General features: G+C 36.2%; 1 protein-coding gene across 2 annotated transcripts; it reads left to right on the forward strand.

The window, feature by feature from the left end:
* Positions 1-474: 474 nt before the first annotated feature.
* Positions 475-22,398, forward strand: LOC128235033 (uncharacterized). 2 transcript variants are annotated; one of them, XM_052949724.1, is made up of 9 exons: positions 475-549; positions 1,815-1,867; positions 2,617-2,964; positions 5,506-6,708; positions 8,038-8,236; positions 8,609-8,664; positions 11,645-11,738; positions 13,484-13,534; positions 18,975-22,398. In XM_052949724.1, exons 2-9 carry the CDS (start codon positions 1,838-1,840, stop codon positions 19,322-19,324), a joined length of 2,331 nt encoding a protein of 776 aa, XP_052805684.1. In that variant the 5' UTR covers positions 475-549; positions 1,815-1,837; the 3' UTR covers positions 19,325-22,398. The 2 variants fall into 2 exon arrangements, with proteins under 2 accessions (XP_052805684.1, XP_052805685.1); XM_052949725.1 differs by having other exon boundaries at positions 18,978-22,398.
* The last annotated feature ends 1,675 nt before the right edge of the window (positions 22,399-24,073 follow it).

The following is a 24,073-nucleotide window of genomic DNA, read 5'->3' on the forward strand; positions in this document are numbered from 1 at the left end:
CCTTTCTTTAGGAAACCGAAACAAATCGGCTTTTATCGAGCGTATTGTGGGAGTTCTATACTTAAACAAATGTAAATAATACGCATTACACTTAATTGGTCTGTTTAGGCGAATTCTAGACGTAGTTGTTTTCCTTTAAACGAGGGTTGGGGTGTAGGGATTGCCACACCGGCTGAACATCTAGTACATTCTCTCTTTTCTTCTCACTTTTAATAAAAGCGGTAATCGTTTATTTTATATTGGATGGGTTCGTTATTTAATTTTCTTTATTATTTGTTAACATTAGTTTGTCTGAATAAAAAGAACTATTGATGCTTTATAAAGTAAATAGTATTAAATAATATCAATGTTGAAGTATTTTATATCTTAATTATTGTGTTAGGCGCATTGAAAAACAACCGTCCGGAACATTAAAGGAGAGTTGTGTGTAGCCATTTCTTTCCTGAATTTTATTTTCTTTGGCTCCATTATCAACGTTAACTGGTCGCCATATTTCGGATTACGAAGAAAATTTGGACAACCAAAACAAACTCTAAGTTCGGATACAAGGTAGCGCATCATCCGCGGAAAATGACCTAAATAGAGTCCCAAACAATAATGTAAAATATCGGTAGTAAAGTCCCCCAGTATTTGCAATTTGAAGAAGTAAAATCATTGCTTGTGCGGGAGGAAATTATCCAATAGCCCGCCATAGTTGACCTATTTTTCGGACCCGTTGTTCGGACACGTTAAATCATCAAAATTAAGAAACATCGGTTGATTTCTACTGCTCAAGTGTACTGATGAACGTTGTCATTCAATTATTGTGTTGAAACTCATTTTAAAGTTTAATTGAATATTGTATTTTTTTTGTTACTTTGTGTATACAGCAGTTGCAGAATGTAGCAAACTAGACAAGTTCTGATGACAGTTTCAATAGAGATCTTAATCGATTTTGGTTTTACATTGAAAATACTTACGTGTCATAGTTTCATTATTGAATACAAATATGTGTGATTTAAATTAAGCCAACCTTGAAAATGAACACTAAGTAGAACTAGAAGTAATGTCATGTGTACAGATAGTCTAAAATAATAGACATGTTATACGGGATTCTTCCAATCCCTAACGTCTACACGGGTTTGTGCAAAAAACGGAGGTGTTTGAAAAATATTGAAATTGTATTAAGTGAAGTATTTTACGGTTGAAATGGATAAAAAAGGTTTATATTCATATTTTACGATGGAAGTGCAAAGCTATTTTGCACAAAACAAGCATTTAATGCATTAAAACACTTTATTTACCTATCCAATAAAACGCAAGTTTACTGACACAGACAACAATTATGCCAAGCAGAACTACTTGACCCAATTGTAATAACTCGGCCACCTCCGACAAGCTTCGAGATAGACCTCGTAAATACAATTGTAACGACTTAGCCATGGCCGAAATGTTTCGATTGTTGTAAAATTGTGAACTGCAGATTTGTAGGTGCCCTTCATCGGTTTTGACTGAATGAAATGAAGAAAAACCTGTCAAACTCATAATTATTTGTTGGACATTTATTTTTTTGTGTACGGAACTACTATAAAATTACATTACCCACTTTTCATACAAAATAATTTGTGCGTGAAGGATTTGCCATATCAAAAATCGTAAAAAAATCAGAAACGTACAATTATTTGGACTAGTTTACAGATTAATGATATTTGAATTATCAACTAAAATACCTAAAATGACCCCTAGAACTTAAATGGAATGAGGTGGTGAATATGTAGTTCATTTTATAAATATAATTCGAAAATGTATTGATCTTCTGTTAAATCCTTTTTCAGGATTGTGCCAAAATCTAAACAGGATGGGAAGACCAAGACGAAAGCTTAAGCTGGTAAAAGACATGCATGTCATTGGAAATCTCATAATATACATGTCATAATTTAATAATTATGTATTAGTTTTTTACTAATTTAAAAGATAACCCTGTAAGGGCCTTGAGTATATAATGCACCAGTCAGTTGTAGATAACGACCCCTAGGTCCGGGGAATAGTGGGGACTTTGACTTTCGGTCCAGCCAAGCCCAGGTAATATCCCACTCCTGCGAGGACAAAACGCTGGTAAACTCCCCGCCAAATGCCCCCGCACCCCAGGGGCCCTAGGTAAGCTCCATTCCCCGCTAATTTTGGCGCGAAGATAAAACCATCGCATCCACCTGGCACTTCAGGGCCACCTAAAAGGTAAAAACACGGTCCATTTCCACTGCTATCTCCAGGGGACCTGGGGGGACCGTGTTTACAATTGACTGGTGCATAAAAATGTTCTCAGATAATTAAATAGTGGATGGTCCCAATTTTATTTGCTTAATGTTCACCAAACTAAATGTTGTACTCTGTGTAACTCCTTTATTTTAATACGTAAGAATTTGAGAAAGATGGTTTTGAAGTGATAGCAAACCTGTAATGTTTTTTTAGTACATGTTGCTTTTTGATTGTTGAACTTGAAGGGGCTATTCCTACTAAATTTTAAAAGACGCATTTATTATTTTAACCATTATTTTTTGGAAATTTGCTTTCAAAATATTTGTGTTACCATTATGATCAGTGAATGGATCTTTTTTATTCTGCCTTTTCACGTTTTAGACCAAAAAGGCTCAGGAGAGTGGTGAAGAGGGTCTCCTAAAGATAAAAATGCAGCCACATAGAAAACGTGGCATAAGAATGAAGCTGAAGAAGGTTCCTAAGCAAGAACCAGACGATGAAGACATTGATGAGGGGACTTCTTCTCCAGCTGAGGATGATCAAGATGAGGAAGTTGTACCAAGATCGTCGTACCGAAGCCCCATGACTCCAGGGAAGCCACGTAAAGCGTACGTCACATACAGTCATGAAGACTTGCTCAATGCAGTGAGATGCATCAAAGAAGAGGGCATGTCTGTCTACAAAGCTGCAGAGCTGTATGGAGTTCCAAAATCCACATTGCATGACAAGGTACAGGATGATAATTTGGTCTGATTGTCATTTGATTTATATTTTTCTCTTTGATGGAATATTCCTTTTTATGCGCCTGTTCATAGAATGGGTCGTATTATAGTTTCACCTGCACTGGGGTTGGGGGTGGGGGGGGGGGCAGGCTCTCACACACATTCGATAAATTTCTGACGTCTATCATGAGTTATTGCCCTTTAATAATTATTGATAGAAATCATATATATTAGTGGGCTTGAAAATTCATTACCGAATTATTATTTTTTTAAGGTACTTAAATTCATGAAATTTCATCTTTTATAAAAACCCAAACAAACAAATAATCAAAACTGCAATCCTAAATCATATATCTTCAAAATCACTGCGCTCTGACCTCATGCTATGTTTCATCTAAGTCACACAGTTTATAACACTTACTTCAATGGGATAATATACCAGTTAGCGCGGATAGCCATGTCAATTGTCACTTGATTGGTTATTTAGGGTCATGAATCATGATTCAGCCACATCAAGGATATTAAATGGTGAAGCCATTGAATGTTAATGTGATAAATGTTTTTGAAAACTGCGAAGACACTGTAAGGGTGATTGATTTTAAATAGACAATCATAGAAGATACCAAAAGCCGGATGCAGGAAGAGACACTTTTAGTGGGACTACATGTTCTGTACATGTGCTCATATATTGTTGTAATGTTCATAGTGCGAAGTATTGTATTCCTTTTGGATAATTATTCATGTTAATATTGAGCTCATATTAATTCAATATATATTCCATCATTATTTCGTTCAATAAATTATTTTTTGATTTGATTAAAGAAACAAAGTTAAGTGGCAACAGTCAAACACACACAGTTTATATCAGCATGTTTTACATGTGCTGCAGATGAGGTAGATGATCAGCTTGTTTTAATGTTCCGGCAATGTCATACAAAAAAACTGAATGCAAGTACTAATACTTGACTGTATTAAATTTATTGTCATTGAGGTTAAAGAATATATAATATAAGACATATTTATATATATTACAATGATTGAGGTACATACAAATTCTATACCGCGATCATTTATATTCATGTATACTTTTTTACATAGACAGGATAATTTCAAAATTAAAGGTCAAATTTTGGTTGGGATCTGGAGTTTGTGGATAAGCAAACCCACTAAATCCAAGAAATTGAATGTCCCACTAATATTTATGATTCAACAGTATCTCAGTCAGGTTCGTTTAGCCATGTTGCCTCGAATACTCCCAAATTATACCCTTGAATTGACAAAAACTGTATTTACAGTGTCCCCTATCATACAACTAGTGCCCTTAAAACAGGACACGTATATTTTGCAAGTTTGCTCTCTTGTTTAAATATATATGTATCTATAAAGATCTACCAAAGTTATACTTGTAGTTTGATTATTTACGGTACATTGTAGCATTAAAGTTTGTTCAAGTATTTGTATGTGCAAAAGCATACATGTACATGCGTAAGATGATAAGATTATTGAAAAATGATCAGTAACAACTGTAAATTGACTTTTTCACTAGGTTTCAATTTGGATTTGTGTCCAGATCCAGTGTGTTTTTTTTATATTGAAAATTGGGCCATAATTTGGCATCATTCACAATTCCAAAAAGTATTATTTTTTGACAAAGATTGGACAAATCCAAAAAAATAAAAATATAAAAAAAGTAAATTTTTTCAACACTTCACAGTTAAAACTAATTCAGATATTAAATGCTCTTAAATTACTTTAAATCCAGGATCCTATGGGGGGGTCTGTTTGAAATATCCAATTGTAAATTCACAAATTACAGTAATGGAACTTAAGCAACATGTAGCATTATATAACTGGGATGACAGTTGGGCAGTCCCCAGGCCCAAATTTCTCAAAAATACTTACGTTAATACCCTGACAGCTGAATCCCATATAATTTGTTAACTGACAGGAAATATAGTATGATTTTAACCAAATTGTATGTGTAAGTCTAAAGTCTAAGGTTATTAGATATGCAAAATCACAAATTCAGTATACTTTTTTTTAGTAATTACTCAGATATATTTCTTACTAAACAACAAATCTTAGATTTTTTTGACATCTATATCAATAGTGAATTTTTTCGACTGAAAATGGGGCCTTTTTTTATTTCTTTATTTTTTACAAGTCAACTAGTAGATATATGTAAATGCAATCTTTATCACTTAACAATATCTCAAATCCATGATGGGGCTTCTGTGTTTATTTGTTTGAATAAACTATGGTAAATTCCCAATTTTAGGCTAAATGTTACTATTTTCACAATTTTATGGGCCCTGGTCCCATTCGCAAAAAGATAGGGGAAACTCCGGTTGGAGAATACCATCTTGGCAAATCAGGTGGCGCCAGCAATGCCAACATGCGGATACAGGGACAAATACATGCTACATGATATAGAATTCTGAGAGAATTTCACACAACTTTTGTGTTACATGTATATTAGTTATGAGGTAAAATATAGGCTATCAATTCCCCATCAATCTACTATCTTGTATCACTTTGTTTTTTTCAGGCATGTGGGAAGTCCAACATGCTGTTTCAGCGGAAGGGTCCATCACCACTGCTGTCATATGATGACGAAAAGAAACTAGTAGACTACCTCCTCCAGATGTCAAACCTTGGCTACATGTTCAGCATTCAGGAACTTAGAAATCTCGCTTCAGAGTTGGCCGTAGAGAAGGGCAAACTCTGTGAAGGGATGCTGCTATCACCTCGCTGGCATAAGAGCTTCAGGACGAGATGGCCGATTCTGAATGAGAAGGTGTTCGGGGATTTTAGGACCTGTGAAAGAAAACATAGAGATGAACCAAGACGGAAGACTCTGGAGACGTTTGAGTTTGAAGAAGATGGAGAACAGATTCAGATATCAACAATGGCTGATGAGATGGACATTTGCCTCTCCAACTACTTCACAGAGCTCAGAGTCATTCTTGAGAAGTATGACTTGATGGATAGACCTGGGAGGATCTACTGCATTGATGAGGTTGCCATTCAGTATGAGTCCGGTCACCCAAAAGCCAGACAGATCAAATCCTTGAAGACATCATTTCCCTCAAGATCTGAAACCACGGTTGTTAGTCTGATAGGCTGTGGTAATGCCCTTGGCAATTCACTGCCACCTTTTCTAATCTACCCAGGGTTTAAGTTGGACAGTGATTTAATGAAGGGTAAATACCCAGGGGTACAAGGTGTCTGTACAGAAAATGGCCTAACTGACTACTCAACAATGAAACACTATCTGGAAAAACACTTCATAGAGCATGCCATGCTAGGCATGAGGAGCAGAACGCCCCCAGTACTTGTTCTGTATGATGGCTCCAAGTCAAAGGTAAGTCCAGACACGATCTCATGGGCTAAAAGTCACAACATCATCCTGTTTGTGCTGCCTCCAAACTCAGTCAACTTGAAACACCCACTTGAGAAAGGCTGCTTCAGACAGTTCAAAGATCACTTCATCCGAGAGACAAGAATCTTCCGAGAGATGTACAACGTTGACTTCATCTCAAGGAAGGCAATATGCAAGATTGTTTCAGAGGCTTATCCAGTGGCAATGTCCTGTAAGAACTTGGTGGAAATGTTTGGTGACATTGGGATTTTCCCGTACAAGCCCTCCATTGTTCTGTGTGATGAGTTGAGAACGGAGAGATTCGACAGAAAGACACGATACCACTCCATCAAGAAACGACCTCCTGGCATGAAGGATAAAGGTGTTCAGGTAAAATTGTTCTTGAAACGTTTCCAGTCATCTTGTCTTTAGTTGACAATTTAAAAGAGATATAAACTGGGACCACTTGTGTTCCCCTTTAGTTTTAATAGACTTAAGTGAAGGCTTGCACGTGAATGAACTTGCCTTATTGAATGTAAATAAGGAAATGCCCATTTCTTGCAAATCTCTGACATGTCATGTTGTATACACTTCTAAAATTATTTCCTGCCTTTATTTGAATTACAGTATGTATTTATTTCTATGAATAGGATAATTCATGCATCAATTCAAACTTTCATTATATAAAGGTTTCCGGCCAATATACACATATATATATATATATATGCATAGAAAATGATTATTAATAGGTGGATGTTGACAATGTTTACAAATGCACAAAATGTTATATGAACTAATCTGGGTTTAAAAACCCCCCCAAAAAAACAATTTTAATCTGACCCCCAAACTGTAAAGTTCACAGAGGAATTGCTAAGTTTATGAATAAAGTAAAAAAACAACAAAAAAACTTGTGAAATAATAAAACACATTTGGGAATTTCTCATTAGTTTTTTTAATTCAACAAAAAAAAAAATGTTGTCTCATGTATAGTGATTTTCTTACATTAAGTGAGATTTTAAGGTCTTATATTTCAAATTACGGTTTTCTTAGTTATAGATTAATTTTTTAAAGGTGAAAGATTAATGATAAAGAAGGGCAGAGAGTGCAAACTGAATGTATGAATGTCTTAGATTGTAACTTTTTTCTGCAAGTATTGAACAAAATGATGACATTATTACTGTTCTGTTTTAAAATCAAATCTTAACTATAAGCATGGTTCTTATTTAAGGTTGATAGGTGATTTCATTGGCTTGAAATATAGATTAAAATCTTATAATATTTACAATACAGGATAGAAAGAAACAACCTAACATGTGTACTAAGTACCATACACATGTGTGTACCTAGACATACTCCAGTATGCCCTTGGAACGGGCAAATGACTATATCTTGTGATCAGGAATAAAAAAAAATGGAAGGCTATTGCCAAGTATTTACAGGTTAAAGTTTGCTGTAATTTCCCTGAGTGATTTGTTTAAAAATGCTTGAGACAAAAGTGAAGAAAGATCTTCAAAATAAAACATCATAAGCTCACTCATGTGTACGAGTGTACAGTTCAAAGTATCCTACATGTACACACCCCAGATGCATACCAACTGGCTTAACATTGAGCAATAGTAGTAGCAATCTACATGTATGTTTTGGAACCTTTTCTGAATCATATACGAATAACATTAATATCTTATAACTTATCCTGGTTGTTTTATTTTCCTGTCCCAGATTTGGATCAAGGATGATAGCCAGCTGAAGCTGATTAAGTCCGGCCGACGGCGGATCATTGTGCAGGAAGACCCTAATGTGGATGATGTGGATTCAACGGCCACCTTCCTACGCGACAAGAAGATACAGAAGATGTTGGAGGGAAATGCCGGGCTGCGTGCCAAACATGGGGGGGAGTCTGACTACTCTGACACCGATGGTAAACATTTCAAGCAGGATGTTGTAGGTTATGAATCTCGACTGATAGACAAGCATTAACCCTTTCAACCCAAAAATAGTGAATTGCATTATTACTGTTAGTACATCTTTAAATTAGCCATTATTTAAAGTTTAAACACTATTTATTAAGAGTGTTCAGGTATTGATATATATTTTATGGCGTTGGTATTTCATTAGACTCTGTTGGTGTCTTTTTATTCTACGGGCGACATTACGTCATTAGAACTCAATTGATACTCTATGAAAGTTTATCAATGGCAGTGAATGTTGATGACGTGCTTTTAGTCAAAATTTGTGTAGTTTTTAACTTTTCAATAAAAGATGTAGGCAAGTAAATTTGTGAATATTTCAGACTTCGATGATGAAGAAGAACAAATGGTAGAGATGGAGATGGAGGATCACAATATGGTGAGAACAAATGTATACATGTCAGCATTTCCTCTCTCAAATGTACATGTGTCAGCATTTCCTCTCTCAAATGTACATGTGTCAGCATTTCCTCTCTCAAATGTACACGTGTCAGCATTTCCTCTCTCAAATGTACATGTGTCAGCATTTCCTCTCTCAAATGCTCTTATGTCAACATTTCCTCTCTCAAATGTACATGTGTCAGCATTTCCTCTCTCAAATGCTCTTATGTCAGCATTTCCTCTCTCAAATGTACACATGTCCACATTTCCTCTCTCAAATGTACATGTGTCAGCATTTCCTCTCTCAAATGTACATGTGTCAGCATTTCCTCTCTCAAATGTATATGTGTCAGCATTTCCTCTCCCAAATGCTGTTATGTCAGCATTTCCTCTCTCAAATGTACATGTGTCAGCAACCCCTCTTAAATGTACTTATGTCAGCATTTCCTCTCCAAATGAACACATGTCCGCATTTCCCCTCTCAAATGTACACGTGTCAGCATTTCTTCTCTCAAATGTACACATGTCAGCATCCCCTCTCTTAAATGTTCATGTGTCAGCATCCCCTCTCCTAAATGTACACATGTCAGCATTTCCGCTCTCAAATGTAAACATGTTAGGATTCCCGCTCTCAAATGTACATGTATCAGCATTCCCTCTCTCAAATGTACATGTGTCAGCATCCCCTCTCTCAAATGTACAGATGTCAGCGTTTCCTCTCTTAAATATACACATGTCAGCATTTCCTCTCAAACGTACACATGTCAGCATTTCCTCTCTCAAATGTACACATGTCAGCATTTCCTCTCTCAAATGTACCAAGTAGGCATTTCCTCTCCAAATGTACACATGTCAGCATTTCCTCTCTCAAATGTACACATGTCAGCATTTCCTCTCTCAAATGTACACGTGTCAGCATATCCTCTCTCAAATGTACACATGTCATCATTTCCCCTCTCAAATGTACACAAGTCAGTGTTTCCTCTCTGAAATGTACACTTTTCAGCATTGCTTCTCTCAAATGTACACATGTCATCATTTCCTCTCTCAAATGTACACATGTCAGTGTTTCCTCTCTCAAATGTACACTTTTCAGCATTTCCTATCGCATATGTACATGTGTCAGCATTTCCCCACTTAAAAGCGTACACTTGTCAGCATTTTATCTCTCAAAAACGTGCACTTGTTAGCATTTTCTCTCTCAAATGTACACGTGTCAGCATTTTCTCTCTCAAATATACACGTGTCAGCATTTTCTCTCTCAAATGTACACGTGTCAGCATTTTCTCTCAAATGTACACATGTCAATATTTCCTCTCTGAAATCTACAAGTGTCAGCATTTCCTCTCTTAAATGTACACGTGTCAGCATTTCCTCTCTGAAATGTATAAGTGTCAGCATTTTCTCTCTCAAATGTACAAATGTCAGCATTTTCTCTCTCAAATGTACATGTGTCAGCATTTCCTCTCTCAAAAGACTAAGCATGTCTGCATTTTCTCTCTCAAATGTACACGTGTCAGCATTTTCTCTCTCAAATATACACGTGTCAGCATTTTCTCTCTCAAATGTACACGTGTCAGCATTTTCTCTCAAATGTACACATGTCAGCATTTCCTCTCTGAAATCTGCAAGTGTCAGCATTTCCTCTCTTAAATGTACACGTGTCAGCATTTCCTCTCTGAAATGTATAAGTGTCAGCATTTTCTCTCTCAAATGTACAAATGTCAGCATTTTCTCTCTCAAATGTACATTTGTCATCATCTCCTCTCTCAAAAAAGTAAGCATGTCAGCATTTTCTCTCTCAAATGTACACGTGCCAGCATTTCCTCTCTCAAAAGACTAAGCATGTCAGCATTTTCTCTCTCAAATGTACACGTGTCATCATTTCCTCTCTTAAATCTGTTCAACATGATCAACTATACTATGTAGCTTTGAAAGCTATTTTCTTTAATTTCTCAACTTGTACAGGGTTTCAACAGATACACGTTGTATAGACCAAATAAAACATCTATTTCATTGTACGGGTTGCCATAGAATTATCATATATATCCTAGTGAGCTATATTTTATATTGAAGACAGTAAATCAGTAACAGTATTTTATCATGCGAATCCTATATCAATAAGTTACACTGTCTTATTATGCAAATCCTATATCAATGAGTTAGAGCGTCTAATCAATTATCATTCAAATCCTATATCAACGAGTTAGAGCGTCTAATCATGCAAATCCTATACCAATGAGTTAGAGCGTCTAATCATGCAAATCCTATACCAATGAGTTAGAGCGTCTAATCATGCAAATCCTATATCAATGAGTTAGAGCGTCTAATCATTCATATCCTATACCAATGAGTTAGAGCGTCTTATCATGCAAATCCTATACCAATGAGTTAGAGCGTCTAATCATTCATATCCTATACCAATGAGTTAGAGCGTCTAATCATGCAAATCCTATATCAATGAGTTAGAGCGTCTAATCATGCAAATCCTATACCAATGAGTTAGAGCGTCTAATCATGCAAATCCCATACCAATGAGTTTGAGCGTCTAATCATGCAAATCCTATATCAATGAGTTAGAGCGTCTAATCATGCAAATCCTATATCAATGAGTTAGAGCGTCTAATCATTCATATCCTATACCAATGAGTTAGAGCGTCTAATCATGCATATCCTATATCAATGAGTTAGAGCGTCTTATCATGCAAATCCTATATCAATGAGTTAGAGGGGTAATCATGCATATCCTATATCAATGAGTTACAGCGTCTAATCAATTATAATGCAAATCCTATATCAACGAGTTAGAGCATCTAGTCATGAAAATCCTATATCAAGGAATAAGAGCGTCTAATCATGAAAATCTTCAATGAGTGAAATAGTCTACCAATGAATATCCTCAGCTCTTGGTAAAGGTTATATAACTGTTTATTAATGTACACGGACAAGACAAATGGGACGATTATTTTCTATTGTAGAATGGTGTTGGAGTAAGACGGACGTTTGCACAGCCTGCACAGAGCACTGATGGTACAGAGTACGTCACCGAGTCCATGGTTACAGAGGAAAATAGTAAGTGGGATGGGAAATACTTCTTTTTTAAAGGGACTGTACACCAGATTGGCACCAGAAAAAGTTTTTTTCTGTAATGAATCTCAGGACAATTCTTCAATAGAATGTGTTACGCTTTGATATAATAATTGTAAAAAAAGTACCAAAATGTAAAAAAAAATGTGTCGGGGACCGGGTTCGAACCCGTGTTGCCAAAATTGCAGTCAAGCGCTGTATCCACTGAGCTACGAAGAATTACTCTAAATGAGTGGTATATTTAAGGTATATACCTAACTTGGTAATATCAAGTGATAACATCGACTAGCCAATCACACATAAGGAATGAATTCTACTAGGTAGACATACCTAGTAAACTTTTTTAATGGAAAAATACGAAATAACTGCTAAACTTAAATAAATTGTAAACTATGTGGTACTTCAGTTTGTAAGTTTAATGCATTGTACACATAAATACCAAGTTTATGTCAGTTTTCGACAATTTTCTTTTTTTCTTGCAAATTCGTCATCTGGTGCACAGTTGCTTTAAAGGGATTGTCTTTCCATTACTCAGTTTATACTTTACTTCACCCTAATATCTATACTTAAATCAACAACTCAACAAATATATCTGTTTGGCCGATAGCGTGCACAAATGCTAAGGACATTTTATTCAGCAAGCATGTCTGTCAATATCAGAATATGTATAGATAATAAATCTATATATTTATGAGAGCTTTCACAGTTGCATACAAATCATGAAACATGCTCCTTGACAATATGACAAAGTAGGTTTAGTCCAAATTTTCTTGTACACAAATCACTGATATCTTGAAAACATATATTCAAATGAAAGCTTTTCCTATACAATAGGCCAGAGTAAAAACCAGAGATAAAAATTCACACAAATAGTATGGTGTAAAAATGCTCTGGAAAACTGCACCCGTTTATTCTTATTAACACTTCTAATTAATATTATTCTACTATATCTAAGGCATCCTTTCTTAAACAATAATACTACATTTATTTATCAAAAACAGAAAACCCCAAAAGTTAGTAAAGCTATCAATATAACGTACATTTTTCAACAAAATCAATTTTGAAAATTAAAGAAAACCGAAATGTCCAGACTACTGTGCATGCTAGAACTGAATCAATTTTCGTCTCCAAAATCACGGTCTATACCGTTAATCTTTTCTATTAGATAACACGACCCCTCATAACAAAACTCAATCTCCTATTGGTCAACTGTGGTCAAACTGACTGTACAGTAAAGACAATACTTTCCAGCTATACTACGAAACGCTGTAAAGTAAAAATTCCAATAAGTATGGCAATTTATTTATACGAACCATTTTAAGATGCATAAATGATCAGAGAAATCTTTTAGCATTTCAAGCGCACCTCTATTTTAGATGAAAAGTCAAGTAATTATGATAGACTTAGCTGCTTTGAGAGCATCAGCAGCATGCATAATCATTGACTTTGCCTTAACTTCAAAAGCATTTCAGATATTCAAATATAGCTTGGTACGCTACAAAATCAACAGACGAGCATTGTTGTTCGGTCCGCTGCAGTCTTATTGATTAATAATAAAGGGGTCAGGTCCTCAAAGATCTTATTCCCAGTGTTGATAGTCAAAAGGAATATATAGTACATATAATACGTTTACATGTACATTCAATTTAGGTAGATTTATGTTATTTCTGATTTCTGAATTTGTGGAGCGTAAAGCCTAGCTTATAATCATTTTTCAAATTCTATTTCAGCATTTAAGATGGACAACTCTCATGCCTATGCTTTACCAGGAAATTCCGTGGGTATGTAAAGCTTAGTTGAATTCAATTACATATGTTTCCCCCTATATGCCAGCCTCCTCTAGGGACACAATGTGTTTCCTCTGATGTCCGTCTGTCGACTTAGTTTAGGTGCTATATCTCTTTTTTGTTGAAATTTCACAGGACTATTTGGTACCAAGCATGGTTGTGCACACAGTCCGTACATACTGTCAAATTTATTGCACAGTTATGGCCCCTTCATATACAATAAACGAAACATTTGTAAGGCTTGTCTGTGATTGTCCATAACCACTTGCAGGATTTTGTTAAAACTTCACCAAAACAAAACTCTGCATATCATTGGCACAGATAATTCCCACAAGCGAACCCAGGGGTATGCTGCTCCCCCCCCCCCCCAAAAAAAAATGGTTGCAGTTTACTTATTATTTCAATAAAGGAAACAAAAAGTAACAAGATACATGTACATGAACTCCCAAAAAGAAACATTTCAGACTTGAAATGGTTAAGATTTCCTTGGGAGAGTACCTCCAAACCCCCCTGACAGTATTTTAAACCAAAACAAATTCGGCTGTGAGGGAGAGGTGCAAGTCAAAAGGTTATGCCCCTAAGTTATGCCTCCTCTAATGGCAAATCCTGGTCTGCCCCTGATCCTTTTTGTGGATGCTATAACCAATTACAGTGTCTATCACTTAAAGGGGGTGGACAGATGTTATTTTGACAAAAGCTATTGATGTTCTGATAATCGAATATAATCGAAAATTGATTGGGCCTGAAAATCAGCAACAATCGATTGTAATTGGTCATGATGGATCATCATTTAAAGTTTTATTTCTTCTTTCCTCACTTTATTTGCCTTAAGTTAATTTCTGCCAATTTTCTCCTTTGAGTTCATTTGTACCTTCTGAGGTGTTTAGTTGTTATCATTAACAATATGGCCGAAAGCATTTATTAGTAATGAATCCATTATCGAGTACAATCGATAAATCGTCGCTGACAATGTCAGCGATTATTGATAGTGGTTGTCCAAAATCATTGTCGCTTATGTTACTTCCGTTAATTACTTTTTTTTTGTTTTGTGGTAAAAGTCGAGTAAATGTCAATTTTTCTGTTAGGTAAATTTTCATTGAGTTCATTTTAACAAGGGAGGTCACTCTCTCACACAAATGTGGTGAACGTAAACACTATTGCATAAAAACTCTCCAAATTGTTTTTAATTGTTGATATATTTCATAAAACATATAATAACCTGCCTCTATGGTGTAATAGGTCAGGTCTTACCTGCAATTAGCGTGGATCCCAGCTCGATGCATTCTGTTTTGAAACCTTTTTTTGGTATCAATTGTAATTAACTTATTTACTTTTTGTGAAAGTTCTTTGAAATTAAGTTATTCTAATGAAATGTTCAATATAACAGGTTATTGAATGTTAAGCTGGTTCACAAATATTTAATATGCTTTTACATGGATACAATGCTAAGATAACTTACTTGATGCGGTGTGCATCATTTTGCAGTTGATGTGAAATTATTAAGTATGTGTTGTGTTGTTATGTTTTTGAACAGGGTTGTTTTCAACCCATTTCAGTGTAGCCACAAACTCGACACTCACAACATAAAATGCCAATTAATAATAACAAGTGTCGTCTGCCTCTTAACACCAAAAATATAGTTTGAGAAAGTGCATGCTATCTAAATTGCAAGCTATGTTTCCAATAACCGAGCTAGATTTGACAAAGCAAGAAGCAATCATAATGCAATATATATTTTAATCATTTAATTGGTTGAACTTAGATAAAGATAATATTAAAGTAGTATCCCTGCGCCAATGAATGAACATCGAAACGTTAACAAAGAATTACTATCCACTCAAAGCGCATCATTCCATCACATGACACAATGATCTCATCCCCTGCACACAGTTTCCCCGCTTAAAAACATCGCGTGATAGCCCACATCCAATCAAAAGTCGTTATTTGATCACGAGGGAGTAATAAACGCACGCCATTTTCACAGGCACGTACTAAAGTGCTGACGAGTTAGCTGACGATAAGAAATAGATGAGAGTTGCTGACCAATTGCTGACCATATAGACAAAGAAGGAAAAAATAAATTTTGAATTTAAAGATTTTTCAAGACTTATTTTGTTTAATTTATTTTATATACTTTTTATATTATACATATAGACGGATGTTTGTGTATTTTTAGCTCACCTGAGCACGAAGTGCTCAAGGTGAGCTATTGTGATCGCCCTGTGTCCGTCGTCCGTCGTTGTCCTCCGTCGTCGTCCGTCGTCAACAATTTGACTGTTTACACTCTAGAGGTCACAATTTTGGCACAATCTTTATGAAACTTGGTCAGAATGTTACCCTCAACAAAATCTTGGACGAGTTCGATATTGGGTCAGCTGGGGTTAAAAACTAGGTCACCAGGTCAAATTAAAGGAAGAGCTTGTTAACACTATAGATGTCACATTTATGACTGTATCTTCATGAACCTTGGTCAGAATGTTAATATTAATGATCTCTAGATCAAGTTCGAATCTGGGTCATGTGCGGTCAAAAACTAGATCACCAGGTCAAATTGAAGGAAAAGCTTGATAACACTCTAGAGGTCACTTTTTGACTGTATCTTCATGAAAGTTGGTTAGAATGTTTATATTAATAATCTTTAAGTCAAGCTTAAATCTAGGTCATGTGCTGTCATAAACTAGGTCACCAGGTCAAATCATAGGGAAAGCTTGTTAGCACTCTAGAGATCACATTTATGACTCTTTGTTCATGAAACTTCAGTCAGAATGTATATATTGATTAGCTCTAGGGCAAGTTCCAATCTTGGTTATGTGCGGTCTAAAACTAGGTCATCAGGTCAAATTTAAGGAATAGCTTGTTAACAATCTAGAGGTCACATTTATAAATGTTTCTTCATGAAAGTTGGTCAGAATGTTTATATTAATAATATCTAAGTCATGTTTAAATCTAGGTCATGTGCGGTCAAAAACTAGGTCATTAGGTCAAATCATAGGAAAAGCTTGTTAGCACTCTAGAGGTCACATTTATAATTGTATCTTCATGAAAGTCAGTAATAATGTTTATATTTATAATGTCTAAGTCAAGTTTGAATCTGGGTCATGTGTGGTCGAAAACTAGGTCACCAGGTCAAATAATAGGAAAAGCATGTTAACACTCTAGAGTCCACATTTATGACCATATGTTCATGGAACTTGATCAGAATGTTATTCTTGATGATCTTTAAGTAGAGTTTGAAACTGGGTAATCAGAGGTCAAAAACCAGGCCACTAGGTCAAATCATAGAAAAACTTTGTAAACACTGTAGAGGTTACATTCTCTCTTTGATCACCATGAAACTATGTCAGAATGTTTGTGTTTATGAAGTCTATGTCAAGTTTGAAACTGGGTATCCTGAGTTCAAAAACTAGGTCACGAAGTCAAATCATAGAAAACATTGTTAAAACACTGTTGAGGCCATATTTTCTACTTTATCTATATGAAACCTGGTCAAAATGTACTTATTACAGCAAGGTAAGGTTTGCAACTGGGTCATCCATGATATTGAAAAAAAACATGGTCGCTAGGAAGGATCTTAGTAATTATGTTTTAATTCCAGCAGGTATAAATGTTTTGATTCCATACTTCATGTTTATATGCAGATTTACTGAAAATGTACTCTGTAATTTAATAAAAAAGTCCTTCCATGTAGTCAAAAGTATGTATAATAAGTTTTCAATGTTTCGTGCATTTTCATGTAGAACAAGTGTTTTAATCACACTCACTGCTAAAATACATTCTGAATTAAATGAAACAATTTTCATGTTTATACTCCAACCATAACAAGAAAAACATAAAAATGTACAAACAAAGACAAGTATGCATCCTTTCTAAGGTAGCAGACCACCAGACTGACATTTCAAATTCTCTAAAACTGTAATACCCTCAACTCAACATGTAGCATTGAAAACTAGTCCTAAATTTGTTTTAATTAAGTCCCCTCTCGTTGCACTTTCCATTGCCCTGAAAAAACACTTATTCCCTCCCCCTGTCACAATTGGCCTTGCCCTGAAAACACTAATTTCACACTTGAATTGGATCAGGTGAGCGATACAGGGCCTTCAGGGCCCTTTTGTTTTTATAAATGGCATTTAATTGAAATGAATTGAGGTATATTTTTTTTGCTGGTTTGGTGAAAATATGAGAAAATATCACGGATTTAATTACTTCTTCAGGTGTTTCATTTACAATTGTTTGAAAGCAATTATTTTGATTTTGATCATTTTAATTAAGAAACTATTTCTCTTTAATCTGTTGTATTTTCGATGTTGTTTTGTGAATAACAAGGCAAATATTGGCATACTTTTGCTAATAAGTAAAGTTTGATAAGTATATATTTCATTTTCTTGGTTGGGAATATCACTTTCATATTCGTTGCATAGTTAACGCAGAAAGATTTCTATACATTTATTTCTTTCACTGTTGTTTGTGTGATTCTAACTATTAATTTTTAAGGATTTTGTGAAGTGAATTTGTGTGCTCATATAGTTTAATATAGTGATTTTTTTTAACTGGACTTGTAACTTTGTGTTTTCTTATATTTTCATTATGTCTTTTATTGTAAGAGAGTCACAGGCGATATACATGCAATTTAACCGAGTGTCCTGTATTTTCATACCATGAATATAAAGCGTGTGATTTTCTTAATGATTGTTAAGTTTTTAAAATGCTGGTGTTGGAAACTTTTAACTTGGTTAAGAATCAGCATACACACATGATCGTGAATCATAATGGTGAAAACCCATATGAAACCCTGTTCATGCAGCGCTATCAGCGCTTTGATTTGGTTAAGTTATTAAAGGCAGAAAAATGTTATGGAAATTTACTAACTGTAGCCAAAAAAATTACTATAGCAGCACACATACTGATTCCAGGTTTAACCATTTAAATGATCATGATTATACTATATGTATAAAGGATGTATTCCTTACTCATATTTTAAACTTTCGATTATTGTCCGATAATAAATTGCTTGGTCCAATTCGATTTGATTATCGTTAGCAAATGGAGTCCGATTTTCAAACACTAGCATTTACAACACTAAATAACTTCAAACATGCTCATAACATAGGCATAGTTAAGGACTATAAGTTATTGTGCTAGAATGAAACGAATTAAGGTATTGTCAAAAACCAAATTAACTATCGATAATATATAAATTGAGTGGAACCGGTTATAGATATTCAAACTGAACCAATTCCCAACACTAACAAAGACATATTCTAGTGTTTAGCTATTTCTGTTCAGGTGGAGTTACAAAATGTTCATATTCTTGACAGATCCAGTGAATACTTAGTGGATTCACTGTCAAACAGTTCTGTTTTCATCAGAAAAAAACATGATTGGATTGTTTACACAAGAAATCATTATGAAACATGGTAAAATTTCCTTTATTCAGCAGAGAGCAACAACAGTGGGACACAGACCCCGGGGCAAGGCGAAACAGAGCCTGACCCTATGGAACAGACGCGCGTCGCCGTACAAGCACTACAGGATATCGCTAACGACTACCAGTACGTCACGGCCTCCAGTCTCCCGATGAACACCACTGTTCAAAACGTAACGCTCAACTCTGGGCGCATGATCCAGGTGGTTGTTCAAGCGCCTGCGGATCAGGTGATCGAGTCGGAACAAATCATAGAATCCGTCGAGCAGATCGAGATTGATAATAGTGTTGATTCGATCATACCAATGTCGGTGGCCACAGAAATTGTGGAAAGTGGTGAGACTATTGTTCAGAACAGCTGATAAAGATCAAATATATGTACATGTGTAAAGTGTGAAACAATTTGAATGTCCGTAGTTTGTGTAAATAATGTACCGTGTGTATATGAAGTGAGTATGTTCTTCGTTTCAATAATGAGATTTTTTCTAGTTGAATAAATGAAAAACAGTGCATTGTAATGAATGGCAGCTCTTCCAATAGTTCAATTCAATCAGTTCACTTAAATTATTATTAAACAAAATGGTAAACTTTTTATTGAAGATGATAATATGAATTTAACCGGTTTCAGTTCTGCGAACAGTTATACATGTATATGCCAGAACAAGTGTTTCCTGGTGGTATGGTTTTCTCTCAATAAAATATATTATGAAAACATTTGATGTTTTCCGCCCCTTATTGTTATTGAGAGGGGTTTTAAGTGGAATCAATTGACCAGGAAACTGTACAATTAAACCTTTATTGTTCTTCATTGAGAAAAAATTTCTTTACAGGATAGTTTCTGTATCTCTTCTGGGATTATTTGAAAGTTCATGATCTAAATACTTTCCTGTGTTAGTTAATAATAAATAAATTTTAATGTTTGTACATAACAATTTTCATGTTGATAAATTACATGTTAAGAACTCGTTTAAAATTTTAATCATGTGCTTTTTCAGGTTCTCCTTAGGCTGCTAATTAATTATGTAATCTTATATACAACTTCTCACTTGTACAATGTAAATAAACCCAAAAGTTCCTGTTTTCATGTAGTCATTAGGTTGATTGTTCAGAACTTTGTTAAAGTTAATGACGTGATTAACGCCATCCCAGTGATCATTGGCTCGATTGTTCAGAACTTTGTTAAAGTTAAGGACGTGATCAATGCCATCCCAGTAATCATTGGCTCGATTGTTCAGAACTTTGTTAAAGTTAACGACGTGATTAACGCCATCCCAGTAATCATTGGCTCGATTGTTCAGAACTGTAAAAGTTAACGACGTGATTAACGCCATCCCAGTAATCATTGGCTCGATTGTTCAGAACTGTAAAAGTTAACGACGTGATTAACGCCATCCCAGTAATCATTGGCTCGATTGTTCAGAACTGTAAAAGTTAACGACGTGATTAACGCCATCCCAGTAATCATTGGCTCGATTGTTCAGAACTTTGTAAAAGTTAACGACGTGATTAACGCCATCCCAGTAATCATTGGCTCGATTGTTCAGAACTTTGTTAAAGTTAACGACGTGATTAACGCCATCCCAGTAATCATTGGCTCGATTGTTCAGAACTTTATTAAAGTTAAAGACGTGATTAACGTCATCCCAGTAATCATTGGCTAGATTGTTCAGAACTTTGTTAAAGTTAACGACGTGATTAACGCCATCCCAGTAATCATTGGCTCGATTGTTCAGAACTTTGTTAAAGTTAACGACGTGATTAACGCCATCCCAGTAATCATTGGCTAGATTGTTGAGAACTTTGTTAAAGTTAACGACGTGATTAACGCCATCCCAGTAATCATTGGCTCGATTGTTCAGAACTTTGTAAAAGTTAACGACGTGATCAATGCCATCCCAGTAATCATTGGCTCGATTGTTCAGAACTTTGTTAAAGTTAACGACGTGATTAACGCCATCCCAGTGATCATTGGCTCGATTGTTCAGAACTTTGTTAAAGTTAACGACGTGATTAACGCCATCCCAGTAATCATTGGCTCGATTGTTCAGAACTTTATTAAAGTTAAAGACGTGATTAACGCCATCCCAGTGATCATTGGCTAGATTGTTCAGAACTTTGTAAAAGTTAACGACGTGATCAATGCCATCCCAGTAATCATTGGCTCGATTGTTCAGAACTTTGTTAAAGTTAACGACGTGATTAACGCCATCCCAGTAATCATTGGCTCGATTGTTCAGAACTTTGTAAAAGTTAACGACGTGATCAATGCCATCCCAGTAATCATTGGCTCGATTGTTCAGAACTTTGTTAAAGTTAACGACGTGATTAACGCCATCCCAGTGATCATTGGCTCGATTGTTCAGAACTTTGTTAAAGTTAACGACGTGATTAACGCCATCCCAGTAATCATTGGCTCGATTGTTCAGAACTTTGTTAAAGTTAACGACGTGATTAACGCCATCCCAGTGATCATTGGCTCGATTGTTCAGAACTTTGTTAAAGTTAACGACGTGATTAACGCCATCCCAGTAATCATTGGCTCGATTGTTCAGAACTTTGTTAAAGTTAACGACGTGATTAACGACATCATTGTTAACATTCAAATCGTTACTGCCCTGGAAGTTTAATGGATACACCTGGGTTTGCAGTGTTCTTAACAATGTTTGAGATGACTGTTTTAGATGAACTTGTTTTATTTGATTGTATTCACACATCATGAAAAAGTTTTAGTTTAAACTTTAACAACGATGTCGATATCACGTTGTTAACTTAAACTAAGTTCTAAACAATCAGCCCATTGTTAACTTTTAATGTGAATTATTTGACAATGTGCTCAAATGCTTAAATATAAACAAGTGCGTGCTGTAACAGTTGTGTCAGATCTAATATAGAGAACACAAGTGTATCCATTTAACTTCCAAAGCAGGATTGTTAGCAACGATAACGTTAATAATGTTGTTTACTTTATAACATAGTTCTGAACATCAGCCCTCCTTCAGTCAATGATCATCATCATGCATCATAGTTAGTGATATCTGGTAATATGTAACTAGCAAACAATGTTACATAGGGCTGATAGCTCAGAAATTTGTTAAAGTTGACAACATGAATAATGAGATCGTTGTTAACTTTTAAATGTGAAATATTTGAGGATGTTCTGATATTTAAACAAAGTACAGCTATAACTGTTGTTCAAATCTATTTGCAATACTGCATACCACAAATGTATCCATTCTCCTTCCAGAGCAGTCAATATTTAAAAGTTAACAACTATGGCGTTAACAACGTTGTTAACTTAAACACAGTTCTGAACAATCAGCCCAATGAGTAAGGAAGATTGCAACTAGTAATTGTTCAAGTTAACAGTTGTGAAGGCTTACAACTTATATGTATTGTACCTTGATGTTTGTGTTCATCAAATAAACAAAGCAAATTACCTTGGAACTTCCTATTTGGTTCATACCATTTATTTTGTTATTATACATTGGATGAATTTGGAGTACGGTTTCCACTATATTTAGCTCCTCTTTGCCCATCATCGATTATTTGGACAAATAAGCCTGAATTTCTCACAAGTGGTGGCTTAAAATCAACAAATCTCACTATATTATACCCATAATTTGGGCAAGCACAGAAAGCGTTTGACCAGAACATGGCTTGTGGGCTTGTGCCAATTTTGACTTCTGCTATACTTACTGGCTTTACAGTTGTGATAGAACGCTCTATGTCATATTTATAATGTGAAATGTATTGCCAAAAGTGGTGAACAGGAACCGGTGTTCTAGTGCTGTTTAGTAACACTTGCTACAATTGGATGGCCCTCTAGATATCAATTAAAGTTACATATTCAATTCTTCTATGAAGAAAATATCATATTTTGTCCTGGTATTTCTGTCATCGTTGCCAGCGTAGATGCCGAACATAACATGTGGAAATATTTGAAAGGAATATAATCACACTGTGCTCATGTTCTTATTGACAGTGCGCAACAACAGGCCCGATTTTTCTGCCGAAAATTTGTCTCAAGTAACTAGTATTTTATTGACTACCTACGAACACAGATAAGCCTTAAAAGGCGCTTGTCGCGCTCTTGTGCACATTTTAACCCGTCTGTTTTTCGAAGAAAAAAAGTCAGGGTATTATGAGAGCGCTGGTGTAGGTGTCGTCGTCAGGGCATTGTGATAGCGCTGCTGACGGTGTCGTCGTCAGGGCATTGTGATAGCGCTTGTGTCGATGTCGTCTTCGGGATGTTGATATAGCGGTTTCGGTGTCCTCGTCGGGTTATTGTGATAACGCTGATAACGGTGTTGTCGTCGGGTCATTGTAAGAGCGCTGGTGTTGGTGTCGTCGTCGGGGCATTATGATATCGCTGGTGTCAGTGACGTCGTCGGGGCAGTGTGATAGCGCTGGTGTCGGTGTTGTCGTCGGGGCATTGTGATAACGCTGGTGATGGTGTCGTCGTCAGGGCATTGTGATAGCGCTGGTGTCGGTTTCGTCGTCGTGGCATTGTGATAGCGCTGGTGATGGTGTCATCGTCAGGGCATTGTGATAGCGCGGGTGTCGGTGTCGTCGTCGCGACATTGTGATAAAGCTGGTAACGATGTCGTCGTCGGGGCATTGTAAGAGCGCTGGTGTCGGTGTCGTCGTCGGGGCGTTGTGATATCGCTGGTGTCGGTAACGTCGTCGGGGCAGTGTGATAGCGCTGGTGTCGGTGTCGTCGTCGTGGCATTGTGATAGCGCTGGTGATGGTGTCGTCGGGGCATTGTGATAGCGCAGGTGTCGGTGTCGTCGTCGTCGGGGCATTGTGATAGCGCTGGTGATGGTGTCATCGTCAGGGCATTGTGTTAGCGCTGGTGTCGGTGTCGTCGTCGCGACATTGTGATAGCGCTAGTGACAGTATCATCGTCAGGGCATTGTGATAGTGCTGGTGACGGTGTTATCGTCAGGGCATTGGGTGAGTGCTGGTGACGGTGTCGTCGTCAGGGGATTGTGTGTGCGCTGGTGACGGTGTCATCGTCAGGGCATTGTGATAGTGCTGGTGACGGTGTTATCGTCAGGGCATTGGGTGAGTGCTGGTGACGGTGTCGTCGTCAGGGCATTGTGTGTGCGCT

Source organism: Mya arenaria, chromosome 5, assembly GCF_026914265.1.
Source record: "Mya arenaria isolate MELC-2E11 chromosome 5, ASM2691426v1".
In the NCBI taxonomy this organism is placed as follows: Eukaryota; Metazoa; Mollusca; class Bivalvia; order Myida; family Myidae; genus Mya; species Mya arenaria.

What these genes read in the sequence shown, in the direction of transcription:
- LOC128235033 (XM_052949724.1), top strand. Translation starts at nt 1,838, where the DNA reads ATGGGAAGACCAAGACGAAAGCTTAAGCTG. An exon ending in TGACTACTCTGACACCGATG is followed by an intron (nt 8,237 to 8,608) that starts GTAAACATTTCA and finishes TGAATATTTCAG; the next exon opens with ACTTCGATGATGAAGAAGAA. An exon ending in AGATGGAGGATCACAATATG is followed by an intron (nt 8,665 to 11,644) that starts GTGAGAACAAAT and finishes TTTCTATTGTAG; the next exon opens with AATGGTGTTGGAGTAAGACG.